Source organism: Prunus dulcis, chromosome 8, assembly GCF_902201215.1.
Source record: "Prunus dulcis chromosome 8, ALMONDv2, whole genome shotgun sequence".
Lineage (NCBI taxonomy): Eukaryota > Viridiplantae > Streptophyta > Magnoliopsida > Rosales > Rosaceae > Prunus > Prunus dulcis.
This window is the reverse complement of record NC_047657.1, coordinates 7891663-7908082: the sequence shown is the minus strand read 5'-3', so window position 1 is coordinate 7908082 and position 16420 is coordinate 7891663. Positions and strand designations below refer to the sequence as shown.

At 36.4% G+C, this 16420-nt stretch overlaps 1 protein-coding gene across 1 annotated transcript; it reads right to left on the bottom strand.

Annotated features, from left to right (window-relative positions):
- Positions 1–5683: 5683 nt before the first annotated feature.
- Positions 5684–16420, bottom strand: LOC117637096 (ribosome biogenesis protein BMS1 homolog). Its single transcript, XM_034371882.1, has 17 exons — positions 16045–16420; positions 15842–15932; positions 15623–15741; positions 15045–15235; positions 14724–14934; positions 13621–13858; positions 12909–13333; positions 12266–12374; positions 11773–11969; positions 11266–11612; positions 10870–10966; positions 10576–10794; positions 9711–9950; positions 7782–7991; positions 7181–7450; positions 6809–7012; positions 5684–6179 (listed from the first exon to the last, which is right to left on the bottom strand). The coding sequence occupies exons 1-17, from the start codon at positions 16312–16314 to the stop codon at positions 6015–6017; spliced, it is 3603 nt and encodes a 1200-aa protein (XP_034227773.1). The 5' UTR covers positions 16315–16420; the 3' UTR covers positions 5684–6014.

Sequence of the window (16420 nt, the reverse complement as noted above, 5' to 3'; positions counted from 1 at the left end):
AGCATATATATATATATATATATATTTATATAACTAACTTTGTCCCAAGGCATTTAATAAACACCGCTGCCACCGCCATTGCCATCCCTACCCCCACCAACTCCGTTGCCGCTGCCGCCGCCACTTTACATGGTCATTGCCACCACTCCCCCATCACCATTAATGCCCATCCCACCACCCATTCACCAACATCAAATATGATGACCCATCATTATTTCAAATTGGCTTATTAGTTAAAAGGACAAACTACATAAAACCCCTCAATCTATAGGGTCATTTATGAGTTCATACATGATTTTAGGGACATTTACCAGTACATACTCAATGACAGGACTCAACCCAAATTCCACTTTGGAATCCGAGCCGAACCCTGTGAGTGTCCGACACCTGGCTAATGCTGGGTACAAAGACCAAACTGCCCTTCTAACTAAAAATCCACTTTTAAAATAAGATTATCTCCTGTCGAAAATTTGGCAGAGTTTCCCCTGTAATTTACTCATTTCCCAAAATTTCCACTTGTCATCAAACATTTATATAACTCAATCGTTCAGCATGCATTCAATTATATCCAAACAAATTAAGCACCATAATATTCTGGTCTCAGGTCGCAATAAATCAAATAAATCAATCTGCCAATAAAATTCATCTCAACTTTCAGAACAACAATATTGCGTTGGTAATCTCAACCATTCTAACTCGTAGCTGCACCTTATAACTGTAGGCTGCCTACGTACTCTTATTGAGGGATCAAGCCACACATAGTTCTCTAATTTCATTTCAACTTTTTGTTTCAAGCTTCCTGGCATTTCTCACATGGCAATATATAATCAAACGAAGAAATAAAAGCATTTATATCAAGTAATCATGCTTGGAAAGCCATAACCATCAATTCCTCGTGACACCAATGGTGACACGTCCTGACCTGTAATCCTCGCTGGACTCAGGAGACATCTGGTCAACCTTATCCGCCATCCTCGCTCCCACAGTCAACATAACTCTAAGACTCGTGAGGTAAAATATGCTAAAAAACTCAAGATATTTAGTACTATATAAAATAATGCAAAATAAAAATAAATGAACATAATAAAATAAAAAAACATAAGTTAAAGATTATAAGCTCCGAACACCCTTATATCGAACTCACGTAAAGTTCATAAATAAATAAATATATATATATATATCAATAACTTGATTAGAATCTATATATATTTCCATCTATCGCTTGTAACACAAATGTGACGCTTAAGAAAATAATCGCAACTGTATAAAATCCTCAATTTAGTTTAAAAGCATCTCAGAACTTAAATTCTATCCACCTAGGCGTACCCCCATTTGTGATCCGTCAATTCCTTTAATATCGCCAACTCTATATGTGCCATCAATTCCATATATCCGTCAATTCCAATAATAATCCGTCAATTCCAATGTTAGTCCGTCAATTCCATCCTCGCAGGCCTCGAAAACACAAAGTTAACCGAGCCGCATTCCTCGTAGGTCTCAGAGATAACACTTTAATCTGAGCCGCAATCCTCACAGGTCCTGGAAACACCAAGTCCATCCGAGCCGTATTCCTCACAGGTCTCAGAGATAACACTTCAATCTGAGCCACAATCGTCGCACCACACGGTTCAGGCGTCCCCGAAACTCGTGGGGCATTATCAAAATAACCAAACTGTTTCAAAGTAACTAGGGGGTACCCTCGTGGTGGGTTTGAAAACCATAACCCTTCATTTATATCAACTTTCAATAAATTTGTTCTCAACTAAACTTAAAATATAAATATACATATATATGCCACAATCTGATCAAAGCCAAGGACTATGATTCGTCCTTTTCAACTATTGAATAGATGTAGTAAATACTTAGCTAGTTTGCTAACCATCTCGATCTCTAATTAACATGTCATTCCAATATTATATTTATAATCTTACAACACAATTAACCATATGAATATATATAAACAGGTGATAAATAAACAGATAATTAAATACTCATCCCAAAATTACATAAAATTATGAAATTAAAACCATAACTAAACCAAATGAACACTCGCACACACATGAGCTTTCTATAAGCGCAACCATATCCTATGAAGCTCATCCTCATTAATTAATCCAAAGTCCTGGCCCTAGGCTCCTAGAAGTGTGTGCATTGTATTTGAAGTCATTCTCGAGCCTATGTAAGCATTTTCAATTATTAGAACGGTCTAGAAGTGCCCCGGGACTCAAAAAATGATAAGTCCCAAAAAGTCAACCTAGGACCCCGTGGGGTCCACAACCTCAAGATTCCGATCCGAGAGTTCCTAGAGGTCGTAACATGCCTAGGACACATGTCCCGAGAGTTTAGTCTCGATCGAACGGTCGAACTGCTCACGATCGCATGGTTACTGTAAACCTAGCCCTAGGGTTGGCCTTTTCGGAGCATATGAGACTCTGATTCCCGATCCGTTGAATCCTACATGATTCGGGAATTGTCTAGATTGACATATACTAGAATAACTGCGATCCAACGGTTCAAATGTATCAAACCAAGAAATCGCACAATATGCAAGATCCGATCAGGGCTTAAACATTGTGCAAATTGAGATTCGTGAATTCTTACACGCTCTTTACAACACGAGAATCATTCTAGGACTGAGAGTGACCTCACTATGCAGCCCACGTGCCGCCACACTCGCTGGCAGTACTAGGGTGGCTTGATCAATTTTTGGCAGCCAGAAATACTCCAAACCGCCAGCCCAAACTCCTATCCTAGGAATAACACCCTATTTCGAACTACTTTTGTTTTTGGACCTACAAGAAAAATGGCCGGAAGTGGCCGAAATTTTAATTTGAAAACTGGCCAAATTTCAATTCGCATTTCGAGTTATCTATTATACAAATCAATCAAATCCTACCCGACCATCAGCTGAAGCTCGAAGAATAGATGGAAAAGCATACCTGGATCGCAAGATTTGGTACCCGAAATCGTACGAACGAAGCCAGCACCGGTGGTTCCAGTGGCTGAGGTTGGTCGGGATGGAAAGAGGGAAGTGAGCTTGACGTTTTGGTACCAAAATCATGAAATTTGGTGGCCGGTTGAGGAGATGGCAAGCATAAAAATCGAAGGTGCTATTTTGGGGGGGAGGGGGGTGTTGTCGTCGCACCCGAGAGAGACAGATTTTGGTTTTAAAAACCAATTTGGCACAATTACGATTTTGCCCCTACTTGAATTTTGATTGTATCTCTCGTTACAATTCGGATCTAAGCCCACTACGTATCTACGGACTCATCTCGATGTGTTCTAACAGTACAATCGAAATTTTCAAATTTCTTCCCGAACTTAAAATGATATTTTTGCCCCTTTTTATATTAAATAATATCTTTAATTTTCAAAAGCCTAAATTAATTCAAATAATTTTATTTTATTGTTATTTCACTTTATTTTCTCATGTAAATTTACTTCCTCTTATTTTAATTATTTAATCTCCCCGAATAAAAAGTCAACTCTTAAATTATTTCAATATTTCCGGAGTAAAATTGTCTTTTTCTTGAATAATTTAATATTTAACTAGTAATTTAGGATCAAGTTGTTACACTCAACGTTACGGAAACTCTACAATTTGCCCCCTCTGTTAGCCAAACTGTTAGTAAGTCCGTTAAATGCAGACGTGTCAAAAGTGAGACCCATTTTTTGATGACATGAACTTCCACGTTGACGAAAAATTAATTAAAAAATATTTGTTTTTTTGAATGTTTTAAAAAAAGTTAAATTTATATTAAATAAATCAATTAAATGTGTTAATTAATCGGAGCCCCGGGATATCAGCAACCACACCACTCTCTCTCTCTCTCTCTCTCTCTCTCTCTCTTAAGCGAATACTGCAACCAAATCCAAAGCTGGGGTCGGGATTTTGGATGAGAGGCGATGGGTTAGCGAATTTCAAGGGGCCGGCTAGATGTGGGGTGTGGGTTGCTGGGGAGTGTGGATGTGGGGTTTGCTAAGAGGATTTAGGGATGACGCTGGGATTTGGTTGTGTTACTGTGATTCTTTATTCTTTTTCTGCAAGTGAGCTCTCAAACTCTGCATTTTTTATTTAATTTCATTGAATTTGGAGAATTGGGATTGTGTTTTTCCTCATGGGTGCTGTTTCTGATGAAACTGCGATCGTACCCATGTTGGGAGAAGAGGTTGCAAAGCGATCAAACTGCGAAAGCAACTCAATCAATTTCATATGTGCAGGCAAAGTCTTGAAAGACGACGATGGAAACGAGAAGTTGGCCCAATTGGGTATCGAGAACAACGCCAAGATTCTTGCTAGTCGGGTATGTGCTGAAGAGGGCAAGTCTTTGAAGGAGGAATTGCTGGCTGAAGACAAACGCTCTCAACAATGTTTTGATTTGGACCATAATCCGTTCAAACTCAAATCGATTTCAAAACCAGATGAGAATTTGATAAGTTATGGATCGTTAAAATTATGAACTTAATAAAAAAAACACGTTGGACTAAGAACAACTCTACCTATTTGTCATTTGCCGGGCATGAATAGTTCCTGTTCTTGCAAAAAGTTACGGTGTTTTCATCAATTGCATGGTAATAACTATTTACATGAGATATGAGGAGAGAAATTTGTATAGAATTTTAATGTGGAAAGTGAAAACTACAATTAAGTATTTATTTTTAAAAATGTATGAAATATTTTGTATTTTTTGTAGATTTTTGTTTTTATTTTTTTAAATTTTTTGTTGCTGACATCAACAACCTCGAATTGAAACTAAGACAGATCTTACCTGGTTTCATGGGCCCCATCTCCTGCCAGGGCTAGCTCTTGCTGCTAGAAACAGGTTTTGGGGCGAACCCCACCCCCCTCCCCACCCTTGTTGCTGGAATTATTCTAAGAGGAAAAGGAGGTGGCCCATATGAGAATTCAACTTGAATTTTTGTTTTTGTTTTTTTCTGCAAAATGGGATATGGGATTTCTAGAGTTAGCTCCTCAACAGGCGCACTCCTCGTGCAGCTTTTTTTTCTGGGTTTTTTGGGTATTCATGGTGAAGGGAGGGAGGAGGAGGTGGCGGACATGGGTTTGCAAATTTTTCCCTCCAATTTGTCTTCATCATTTGAATTGGCACGGGATTCTTTTGGGCGGTGGCTGGGTTGGTGGTTTTTGGGAGGTGGCTGGGTGGTTCTTTGGGCAGCGACAAGAGAGTGGTGGCTGAGAGGTGGGGTTGAGTCGGGAGGGAGAGAGGGTTGGCTGGGTTAGAGAAGAGAGAGGAGATTTTTTTTTTTTTTTTAATAATGATTTTAATATGATTTAAAAATTATTTTTAACATGTGCATAATATTTATTAGTTTTTTTCATCCACGTGGAAGTCCACATCATCAAAAAATAAGTCTCATTTTTGACACGTCAACATTTAATAGACTTACTAACAGTTTGGCTAACGAAGAGGATAAATTGTAGAATTTCCGTGACGTAGAGTATGTATTGATAAATGTCCCTAAAATCGGATATGAACTCGTAAATGACCTTATAAGTTGGGGGTTTTTACGTAGTTTCTCCTTAAAAGAATTAAAATCACTTAGTAAGACATCAAAGTAATTTAATAATCAAAATTAAATTTAATAGTGTCAGCTGTCATTTTTTAAGTTTGTTTATAGAAATTAAATGAGGTAATATTTATCTATATTATTAGTGCTAAGAATGGATATATAACTAAATATCTCAATTTTGTATTTAATTGCATTAAAACTTTCTATAAATGTCCCATCCCTCCAATGTACCCAGAAAAACACCTACTCAGAAGCCAAGAGCAAACATATGATACATGTTGAAGGGTATGACTACAAAATTGCACATTGACAATTCCCACGCGTCGATTTATCTCAAATGGGGCTGTCAGAACCGTAATCAGGGTCATGTTTCTGAGATAGTATCAAATCCTAGAGTATCTCTACCACTTATCTTTCTTTTCGGCAAGCACAATGACCCAGTTTCCCCAAGCCACATAAACAGTTCGCAAAAATTTGTGCATCCATCAGTCCTCTGCATTTCTCCTGATTTTCTTCTTCAGTTTGTCTTGCTCCCGATATCTCTCCCGCCGTTCTTCCCTCTGACGCTTTTTTGACAACTGCTCTTCTTTGGCTTTCTGCACTTCAGTTTCTTTCCTTTTTTTATCATCCTTAAGCTTGCGCTTTTTCATCTGCAAAAGCCAAAGCGAAGTTAAAATACTTTCAAAATAATAGGAAAATTTCCATCGGAAAATGTTACAGAACTGCACAAATGAGTCTTCAAAACAAAAATAAAGAAATATACTTTCAGCTATATATGCGCTCTAGTATAAAGCCAACATAATGCATGCTCTCTACACTAGGCCTACAAGTTTTCTCCACAAAAAGTAAAAATAGAAATAAATTAAAAGCCTGGTAAAGTGAAGAGTATGATATAGTATGAGCCATCTTAAAAATCAGCAATATAGAAGCGCCATCAAACGGAAAGAAAAAAAAAAAAAAAAAATCAGCAAAATAGAATATTAAAATTCATATACACTAACACTAGTATTAAAGCAAGTCCAGGAAAGGGTAACATTAAATTGGTGCAACACTTCAGGGATAGTCTGAGGTTTGCCTCAAAGGTGTTTATGCAAGCTCCATTGCCAAAACTCAAAAGTAATCCTCTTCCAAAGTAATGGTGCGGTTATTCAAACAAACACCTCTAAGTTGGGACTCTGTATTGGTGTTACATACCCAATTTGGCTTTCCAACAAATTTAACCATCAATCATGCATTTGGCACGAGTGTTCAAACGGAATATTTGTCTTAAGGTGCATACCTTCTCATTTCTAATTAATCGAAGATGTTGAACAAGAGCATGAACTTTCCGTTCATGAGGCTCCATGACAACAGCTCTTCTATTTTCAAGAAGTGGCCTTCCTCTAATGGGTATATCCTTAGGCTTTGATGCAAATGGCAAAGCAGCCTGCAATGACTTAGGAATCACCAATGGGTTGAACTTCTTCAGCTTCCTTTCAATTGGCTGTTGACACAAACAAATGAAAAATAAATAAAAAATTAAGTACCATTGAAAAAAAAAAGAAAAGCTAAAGAAAGAAAACAAGCAGTACTCCATGGGCAGAATTGAGAGAAAAACCATGTACTGCTGCAGTAAGCAGCCTCACTTTGAGGCCCACACATCATAGATTACCTTGTAAAGCGAATCTTTGTTAACAGGAATAGGAATATTATGTTCTCTCCTCAATTCAGCAGTAGTTTTCATCCCTTGCCAGGTCTTATCACGAGGTTGCAGTGATGTTGTCAATGGGTTGTAAAATTGAGGAACTTCAACTTGGGTCCAAGCACGCAAAAATACAATGTCACTCATCTTAATTTTATCCTCAAAGGTGCACCTAGCAATCCCTTCTTTTGGTTGTCCACCCATCTTTTTCGGCTGGTTACCAATTTCTTCTTTTGCAGCCTGTCAATATTACAATTATTAAAATTCAATTAAATTAGCATAATGGGTCATATAAGGAAATATTCAAATATGCCTATCCATGCTCAGAACATTAATTACAGTGAAGGCATCAGAAACGTTTCTGTTACCTATAGTATGCACAACTCAGTACCAACACCAGCTCATGAGTAAAGATGAAATGAAAACCATCCCAGTTAGAAGACAGCTAATTCATGCTTTTATATATTTGAGTTTAATTGCCAGAATAAATATTCGACTGCCAAAATCCACATGGACAAATAAAAAATCACACGCACATATATATATAAATTTCAACATCAAACAAGCATACCTTTTTCACCTGCCCCCGAATGCCACTGACAGTTCGAACAGCAGCTCCTTCAAACCGAGCTATTTCAAGATCTGAGGTGAACATATCTTTTACAAGTGCAGTGTTCTTGAATATCTTGCAGGGGTGACCAACTAGTTTGAGTTTCTTCACTATTCGTGATGCATGGTTGAACTCAAGCACAACTGCTGTTGCTGTGATCCTAAATTGTGCCTGCCAGACCAAAGAAACTAGCTTAAGAACAAAGAACACGGTATAAGCATAAAATTTGACAAAGTTAAACAAAAAGGGAAATATAAACGAGCACATGGTCTTTTTTTAAATGACTAGTGTTTTTTCTTTGAGATGGCAGAACGAGAGGGGGATGGGCACTTAAAATAGACTAATTTACCAAAGGCTTAGTAGACCCACTAAGCAAAATATAAATAAATAAATAAAACACACACACAATATAGAATTTAAGCAATAAAAGGAAACACATTATTGATCTACAAAGTGGTCTCCACAAAATCTACTTACATGAAATACATTGTTATCACAAGGATCAAATCCGAAGCATTCCAACTTCAAAGTCTAGGCTGGTTAACTAAAAATTGTATTTTACAAGAGAGAAACTAGCATAACCAGTACTTCAGCAAAACACCAAGGATAAATTATGTGTCCCTTCCTTACTTCTTTTCGTATCTTTTTTCTACCGATTATCGCTTTCAAAAAAAAAATAAATAAATCATGTACCTAAATGTACTGTAGCTCAATAAAGTGCAGAAAACTGGATTAAATTCGTTATAAAGAGACATACAAAACAGAAATTTTCTGGGGCATGGAACTAGGAAGCCAAGGTGCTCAGCGATTGTGGCGTGCTAGCCATTTTTTGGTCATTTTGTGTGTGTGTGTGTGTGTATATCAATTTTAAGTTGAACTTTGATTCCTTAATTTAACCCTTTGCCTTTACATTAAATTATCTTGTTCATTGTTTTGTTAAAGTATGATACCAAAACATGACAACAAAAATTGTGGTTTTTTTGTGAGGAGGTTTAAAAGAGCCACATTTTTTATTTTTGCACAGGGCTCCATATTTCCTAAAAACTGACCTTATCGTTCTCCTAAGCACATGAATAAAGGTAATGCGCATAGGATGCTTATGCTATTTAATGGCCATCAGATGTACAAAGGTCCAATATTTAAAAATAATTCTTTACACATTAGCAATTTATGCACACAGGAGAAGGGCACTAATGTTCAATTCTTAAATAAGCATCAGGAGCTCAATGCCACTGACAAAAATGAATTTAAGCTCCTAGTGACCTGTTCAAAGCTCTCATTTTTCTTCCTTCAGAAGCTAAAGCCTGATGCAGCCCTATTCATGAAAAAAAAAATTAAAAATAGAGGGCATGTCATTTTCATGCCATTATGTCCCAATATAAGTAAGAATCTATTGATCTGAGTTAGTCAGATCTAACACAAGTTAGACAACAAGGATTTTAGAATTCTGAATATTTACAGAAATATTCCATGTTTCAAATCGTTCATTTTCAATCTCATATCTGGAAAGAAAAAAAAAAATCAGCCATATCATGAATGATTAATCTATTTGAATATCATTTATCATTGCATGATCGTCGCATTGTCTTTTTCCGTATATTAGATCACACAATTAAATGACTAAACAATCGTTTGATTTGGATATTTTTTGTAGGGAATATTTTTGGAAGAGAACCCATAAAATGCATGGTTCAAATCATGGCACCACATTGAAAGGTGGGCCTCATATGTGATCCTAAAGTTTAATCCTCAACTTAGTCCTCATTAGATAAATCTTAAATGGAAAAAATTCAAAGCTTTCCCTTTGCTAATCCTAAAACTTTCTAAGAGATGTAAGAAACATAAAGAAAGAAGGAAAAAAAAAAAAAAAAAAAAGGAAACTTGTCAAACCTGATTGTTTGATAAATTCTGGAAAGCAACCACACCAGTATTAGGAGGGGTAAGTGGGCCCCAAAACATTGCAAGGCAATGCATGTGTTCGGGAGTGTACTTAAGCATGCAATGTCTTCCATTGCGATCTTCAATAGCATAAACAGGTATTGTTTGGTACCGCCTCCACCCAATAGAAACAATAATAGGATCACTAGTCTTAAGTACTTTCTTGTGCCATCTATGCCGCTTTAATCTGGCCTGAAATAGACGGAACACAACATCTGATGAAATGAAAATTCTTCAAATATATAAGAACATTGAGCCCATAAGGAACCATGAACATCTATCAGAGAAGCAGCCTTCATTCACTTCAAGCTTTATCATATTGTAAATATATTAATTGGGACCCGTGGAGTAAATGAAAAATAATATATAATGTAACAAAACAAAATTGCCAAATTTATGGAGCCAGCCAGCTGATAAGAGCATTAGTGCTAAGTTGAAGTAAATTTCAAATGGCAAAGAAGTGTATTAAATTTGTAAATATATTCTAAACCCTAGTCTATTTAATGCAATTTTACATTCATGACATAAATGCTAGCAACACCAGTGGTTAATAACATAATAGCACATCATTGCTATCCATCTATCTATTATATAAAGTGAACACCTGATAGGGTGTCACTCTATTTCACCCAATAACTGTAATTGGTGTCCAAGTTACTAAAACCACCCTATAAATAACATAATGGCCTGACTAAAACACAACCACCCACTGACTATTCAATATCATAAAATATGGGAGCTATCTTACACGTGCACTGGGCAGGCTAGTATAAAACAAAAAAAAAAAAAATATTGAATATTTATAATGTACACTAACCTGCATGTGTCCAACATTTTCTTCACCAAGACCAATTCCTCCAACCAAAATAGGATGACAGGGGTCAAAATATTCAACCATCTCATAAGGGACATCATGAACCTCCAACCGTAGGTAAGTCCCTGTCCGGAAACCCTCTATCTCTAATCGGGTGGCGTCATCCAGGTCATTGAGTTCAGCTATATTCATTTGCTTCCGAAGTTCAATCTCATCCTTCAGCTGGAAGAACTAGGCATGAGCTCTCACTACCTTGTATCGTGCAAAACAATCTTAAATATATGCGAGAAAGTTTACCTTGTCAAAATAGCCACTTTCTTTGGATTGATCATGACCAGACTTGCCTTCATGTTTACTCTCAAGCTCCTCTTCAGAGGACTCAGCTCCATCAAATGTAGATCAAATTAAGGGCACAAAAGTAATTTCAGACATTCTCTACAAATACAAAAGAGTAGATATGACCAAACGAAAAATAAAAATGTTCACACACAGAACTACTGTTAGAACGTCATATATGGACAAATGCAAAATACAACCCAGAACCTTAAATGAAGATCATATCCCGGCTTCATCCAATTCCAAACTCGAAAGAAAAAACAATCAACAAATTCTTCCTTGGGTATGGCGGAAGAGCAATATGTAATTCTTCGAAAAAGTATATATATATATAAAATATTCGGGTGAAAAGGATATTGAGCATTGAACTTTGCACGAAGAGCAAGCTTTTTCAGCCTCCGCTCCTCTTTGGCCAAATCATCTTCCTTGTGGTTTACATCATTGCTTGCATCATCTGTATGATTCCCATCATGCTTCTCACCAGTTTCTAAATCTTCAAAGTCACCATAGACAGCATCATCATCTAAAACTTTAGCCTCTGCAGCTTGATTTCTTTGAGAAGCTTTCGACCAATCACCAGTAACAAAACGATCACGAATACCCTCCCTAAGCTTTTCCTCTTTCCAGTCTTTGAGATTTGAATAATTTGTGAATTTGGAACAGTCCTCGATATTCCAATTTCCACCTTCTATTCCTCCATGTTTCTGCAATAAACAAACAAAAATGATAATATGACAGCGCTCACTTCAGTTATGAAGGTTACCCCAATAATTTATTTCAGATTGGAAAGAAACATAAATCCCTCTGGCATTAAAAAGAATGCGCCACTTACGGCGAGATATGAAAAGTAGTGTCCAAACAAACCTTGTTTACTTCTCCTTTTGGCTTAAAAAAATCATCTCCATCACTTTCATCATCTGCACTACTATCATGTTCATTGATAGATGTTGTTCGCATTGATGTAGATTTCCCATATACAAGTTGCATAAGGTTAATAGTTTGTCTTGAGGACGTCCTTTCTACCAAAGATTCTTTCCACTTTGCAATGTTCCCTATCTCATCTAGTATGAGGCCACAAAAAAAGGGGGAGATAAAATTAGATAATGGGAAGTCACTGGGAAATCTATAATTTGAGACATTAAAATGTGTAAGCAATCGAAGGATAACATTTACAGTTATATACCATTTTCTTATACATACTTAATTGTTATCAACATATATAATATTGGGTTTTGGCATTACAGACCGTTCACCAGAGAAGGTTGCATCTAATACAAAAGATAAGCAGAGTACTTCTTGCTCAGAAAATAAGAATATTACAACCTACAACAAATTTGCAAATTGGGAGTAAATGTACCATCTGTTTCATGAACATCTTCATCTTCCTCAGAATCTGAACCAGAAGATGCCTGAATATCATCATCATTGTTGTCATCACCATCATCTTCAGCCTCAAAATCTGAATCCTATAATGGAAGAATATGCATAGAACCTGAGTAATATTAAAGAAGATCATGGACGCTCAATGTATAGACATTTCTGGTTTCCACTACTTATACTGTTCATAACCTGAAAGGTGAAAAGGATATGACAACTAGTAGAAGTAGTAAAAGTTATAACATCTATTATGCATTTAACGAGAATCTACAGATGGTACAGTCCACAAAAGCAAAAATGTAGTGTTTAGTATCAGTGAATCATGAGCAAGTAACCCACGAGGATCAGACATGAAAAAACAAGAAATATAATAGCACATTAGATTATAAGTATTTAATAGTCGCTGAAGTTATCTTAAAACACTATTAAGCCATGTGAGTAATAACATGAACATGCAAACACCAAAGTAACGAAAACATCAAAGCTGTTTAATGTGCATGAGCCTACGCAAGTGAACTTCAAGTATCCTCTAACATCACACACACATAAACACAAACAAAATATTTTTTCTTCTCCAAATCATGGTTCTATTCAACAGAGATAATGAGTTTAGCTTTGTTCACCTCCATATCGTTATGATCAAGGTCATTTCCAAATATAACTTTTCTCCTTGACCTTCCACCATGAAACTCCACATGTTCCTTCAAGTGATCTTTAAGATTAGCATCTTGATCTGATGCATCTTTACAAGCTGCTTCATTCTTATCTGAAGATTCTGATTCTGAACCGTCAGAATCCTCCGCATTGCTTTCTTCAGCAGAACCATCACCTTTGATTGCTTCCCCAGACTGATATTCCTCTAAGGGCTCTATCATACGGATCTCTTCTCTAGATTCATAGGTATCTTTTCCATCACTTTGAGCGTTTGACAATAAATTAGGCTTCCGACTAAATAGATTAATGAAGCTCTCCTCTAACTTTTCATCAACTGAATATTTTGTGTTCTGAAGAGATTTAACCAAAGCCACACCCACATCTTGGTGCTTTCCTGTTACACGGGAACATGAGTATCAACTTTTAAAATTGGTGGCAGTTGCAGAAAGAGAAATAGAAACTTTTCCTATATAAGGAAAACTCAAAAGATGTCTAAGAAAAACAAATATTTGTACCAGATAAACAACATGGAATCAAACTAAATGAATGTATCCTTTCAAATCCTTTCAAATATTTGAACATGAATGTATCCTTTCAAATCCTCACCCACACATACAAATATGAATAAGAAAACAAATTTTTAAAATTATAAAATTAAAAATAAATAATAATAAATTGGACCTTCATTTGTTGCTTCGCCCTTTTCATCAACATTGGAAAACTGCACAAAGTGGTCATTTATGTTTATGTAGACAGCATCTTTATCATACAGGAGATCCCCAAGTCCAGACATGGGTGCATAAAACAGTTTTTCCTTATCACGCAGTCCCTTCTTTTTGGCAGCTGAGGGTAAAGGGCAAGGATCAGCTAAGCCTGTCATACCAGCTAAACTGTAATCCCCAACACCTGCAATATGAATCTGATACACAATGTAAATCAGACAACAATATATCATTAAAAAATAAACAGCAAGATAATGCATCTATGAATCATATAATCCAATGTATTCTTTCTTCTTTATTTTAGCGGAGAGGGGACTATTACAGAAGCGGCACCAAGTTACCAACCCGAAAATTTAAGTCATCTTAACTGCTAAATTTGAAGGAGTTTCACTTAAAGATCGCCTTCTAAAAGTCACGACAAAGCCTAGTTTGTTATAAGGATGTCAAAGCTTTCCTCTCTTTCCACATACTGAGAGTATTATCCCACTGGAAATGTAAGCATTGCCTTAATAGTTTAAATTATTTTGGGCCTCTAGACCCATTGCCAATTGGTTCTAGGTTGGATGCTCGCATTCTAAAATGGTTTCCTTTTTTCATCCTTCATGGATTGTTCTTTACATCTTTAATTTGCTATTACAATTATATATAATTAACCCGTTATTGATGTCACAATTTCACATTTTTTTATTCAAATTTGTTTGTTTATTTATTTATATGTTCTCCCAAATATATTCAACTGAAAATTTTCTTAGGATGCTTTGATAACAAGAAAACATATATACTGGGGACAACTGTATGTGTACTGCATGAAAATTACTATGAATCAATACCCTTAAGTTTTTAACTCTTTTGTTGAACATTTTTTTAATCTAATTTTATTGTTTGGAGTTGCCCACTAAAAGAATTTTCTGGCTTCACCCCTGCATTTGGAATTCATGGAGAGCTAAAAGGAACTCTCCGTACATCAACCTGAGTTATGGTCTTTTCTTCCAATTAAACTCATTTGTAATACATAGATTTCTAAAGGCAATAAGACAAGAACTTTATAAGTCAAACACATACCTTTGTTCCTTTTTTCATGTTACAGCCCCGCAAATAACCATACAGTGTGACATTTCTATCACATTTATTATTCAAACGCACTTTTTCAGGAGGAGTCACATCTTCAAAACGATCTACTAAAACATATGGATGAGCAGTTCGCCAAGATAAAGGATGGAACTTCATAACAGATATGAAACGTGCCAGATTGTGAATTTCACGTTTGACATACCTGTTCATCAAACCAGGGGGAATATAATTAATAAAATAAAAATCCAACTAATAACAGTTGTCAACTTTCACAAGTGACTGCATCATCCAGTGCAGAAAGTGGCTACTTACTTTCCATGAATGAGACCAGATAAATAAAACAATTTAGCTCCATCGTATATTTCAGTCCAGAAACGATGTTTGAGGTGTTGCTTTGTTTTCTTCAATTTCTTTACATCTTTAAACTTATCAAGGTGAGTAAGAACTCCCATAACCTTTGGGAACCCATGAACTTGCAATATATTCAGGAATTCAAATGTCTCCTGTAAAGGAAATTAAGGCAATACAATATTATAATATAAATGTCTTGACATCATATTGATGAAAAAAGATATCAGACCAATAAATCCTTGAAAAAGAAATCAGACCAATAAAGAATGTATCAAGAAATCCAGAACATCCACCTATTAAATATTCAAGCAGAGTCATCTCCCGATACATAATAATGAAATCTATGAGTGTGGGTGTTGTGCCTGCACACGAGCACGTGTGTTTGTTTGATATGTATGACAGGAGTTAAATTCATAGACATTTTTAACAAACAAAAGGGTACAACATTTTGTTAGCGTCAGGATTTCCATTGAAGTTTAAGCCATCCACGTGGAAACAGTAGAAGAAAAAATAACAAAATTAATTGTCACAAGTCTCACCATTTCAAAACCGTAGCTTCCATCTATAAGAAGCAATGCTAAATCAGCAAACTTTGCAGCATCAATCATACCATTGATATCATTTGGGCACTCCACAAACTGTACCCGCCTTTGCTTCCCTAACACAAGCAATCAATCAAGCATTTAACGAACAGTGCTCAACCTAATATTAAATTAAATCAAATTATTGCAATATCAGAAAAACATGAAGCATGGCACCTGAAACAATGGTAATCGGGCCTCGAACCTCTGGTAAATTATGTTTGGTATAATGCTTTACAAGCGACTTAATTAACAAAGACTTGCCAACCTAGAAATCAAAAATAAGGAATTGAACAAAAAAATATTAGTTCGAACAAATTAACAGCAGTCTGAGTGAGATGCAGGTAAGTTATTGCACTGACTAGATGTACTATATATACCTTGGGAGGTCCATGCACCAGAACAACATATGGAGGTTGTTCGCCATAGGAACGATCAATGGTTGGGACATGAAGCCTGCGCTGCTCTTTCTCGACCGAGCGAGATTGAAGACGCTTGGCTTTCACAGTTGAGCTAAAAGCAAATGCTTTAGGGTTTTGCTTCTTCCCATTTTGGGAAGTGTCACGCTTCTTCTTGTCGGCCTTGGCCCCCGACTGCCTGGACCGATGTTCCTTGTGCGACTGCTCCTTGGTTCCGCTATCTATCGCCATGGTAGCCTAACTGAGAAAACCTAGCAGCACTGCTTGTATGCTTTGAGCTGCGAGCGGCGGGGCTGTGCACAGGGCTGGCTGAGTGCTTGCCCAGCCCAAAAATTTT

Coding starts and splice junctions, on each gene's coding strand:
- LOC117637096 (XM_034371882.1), bottom strand. CDS start 16,314: ATGGCGATAGATAGCGGAACCAAGGAGCAGTCGCACAAGGAACATCGG. Junction 15,933..16,044: donor TGGTGCATGGACCTCCCAAG/GTATATATAGTA, acceptor TTTGATTTCTAG/GTTGGCAAGTCTTTGTTAAT. Junction 7,992..9,710: donor AGAATTTATCAAACAATCAG/GTTTGACAAGTT, acceptor TTGGTCTGGCAG/GCACAATTTAGGATCACAGC.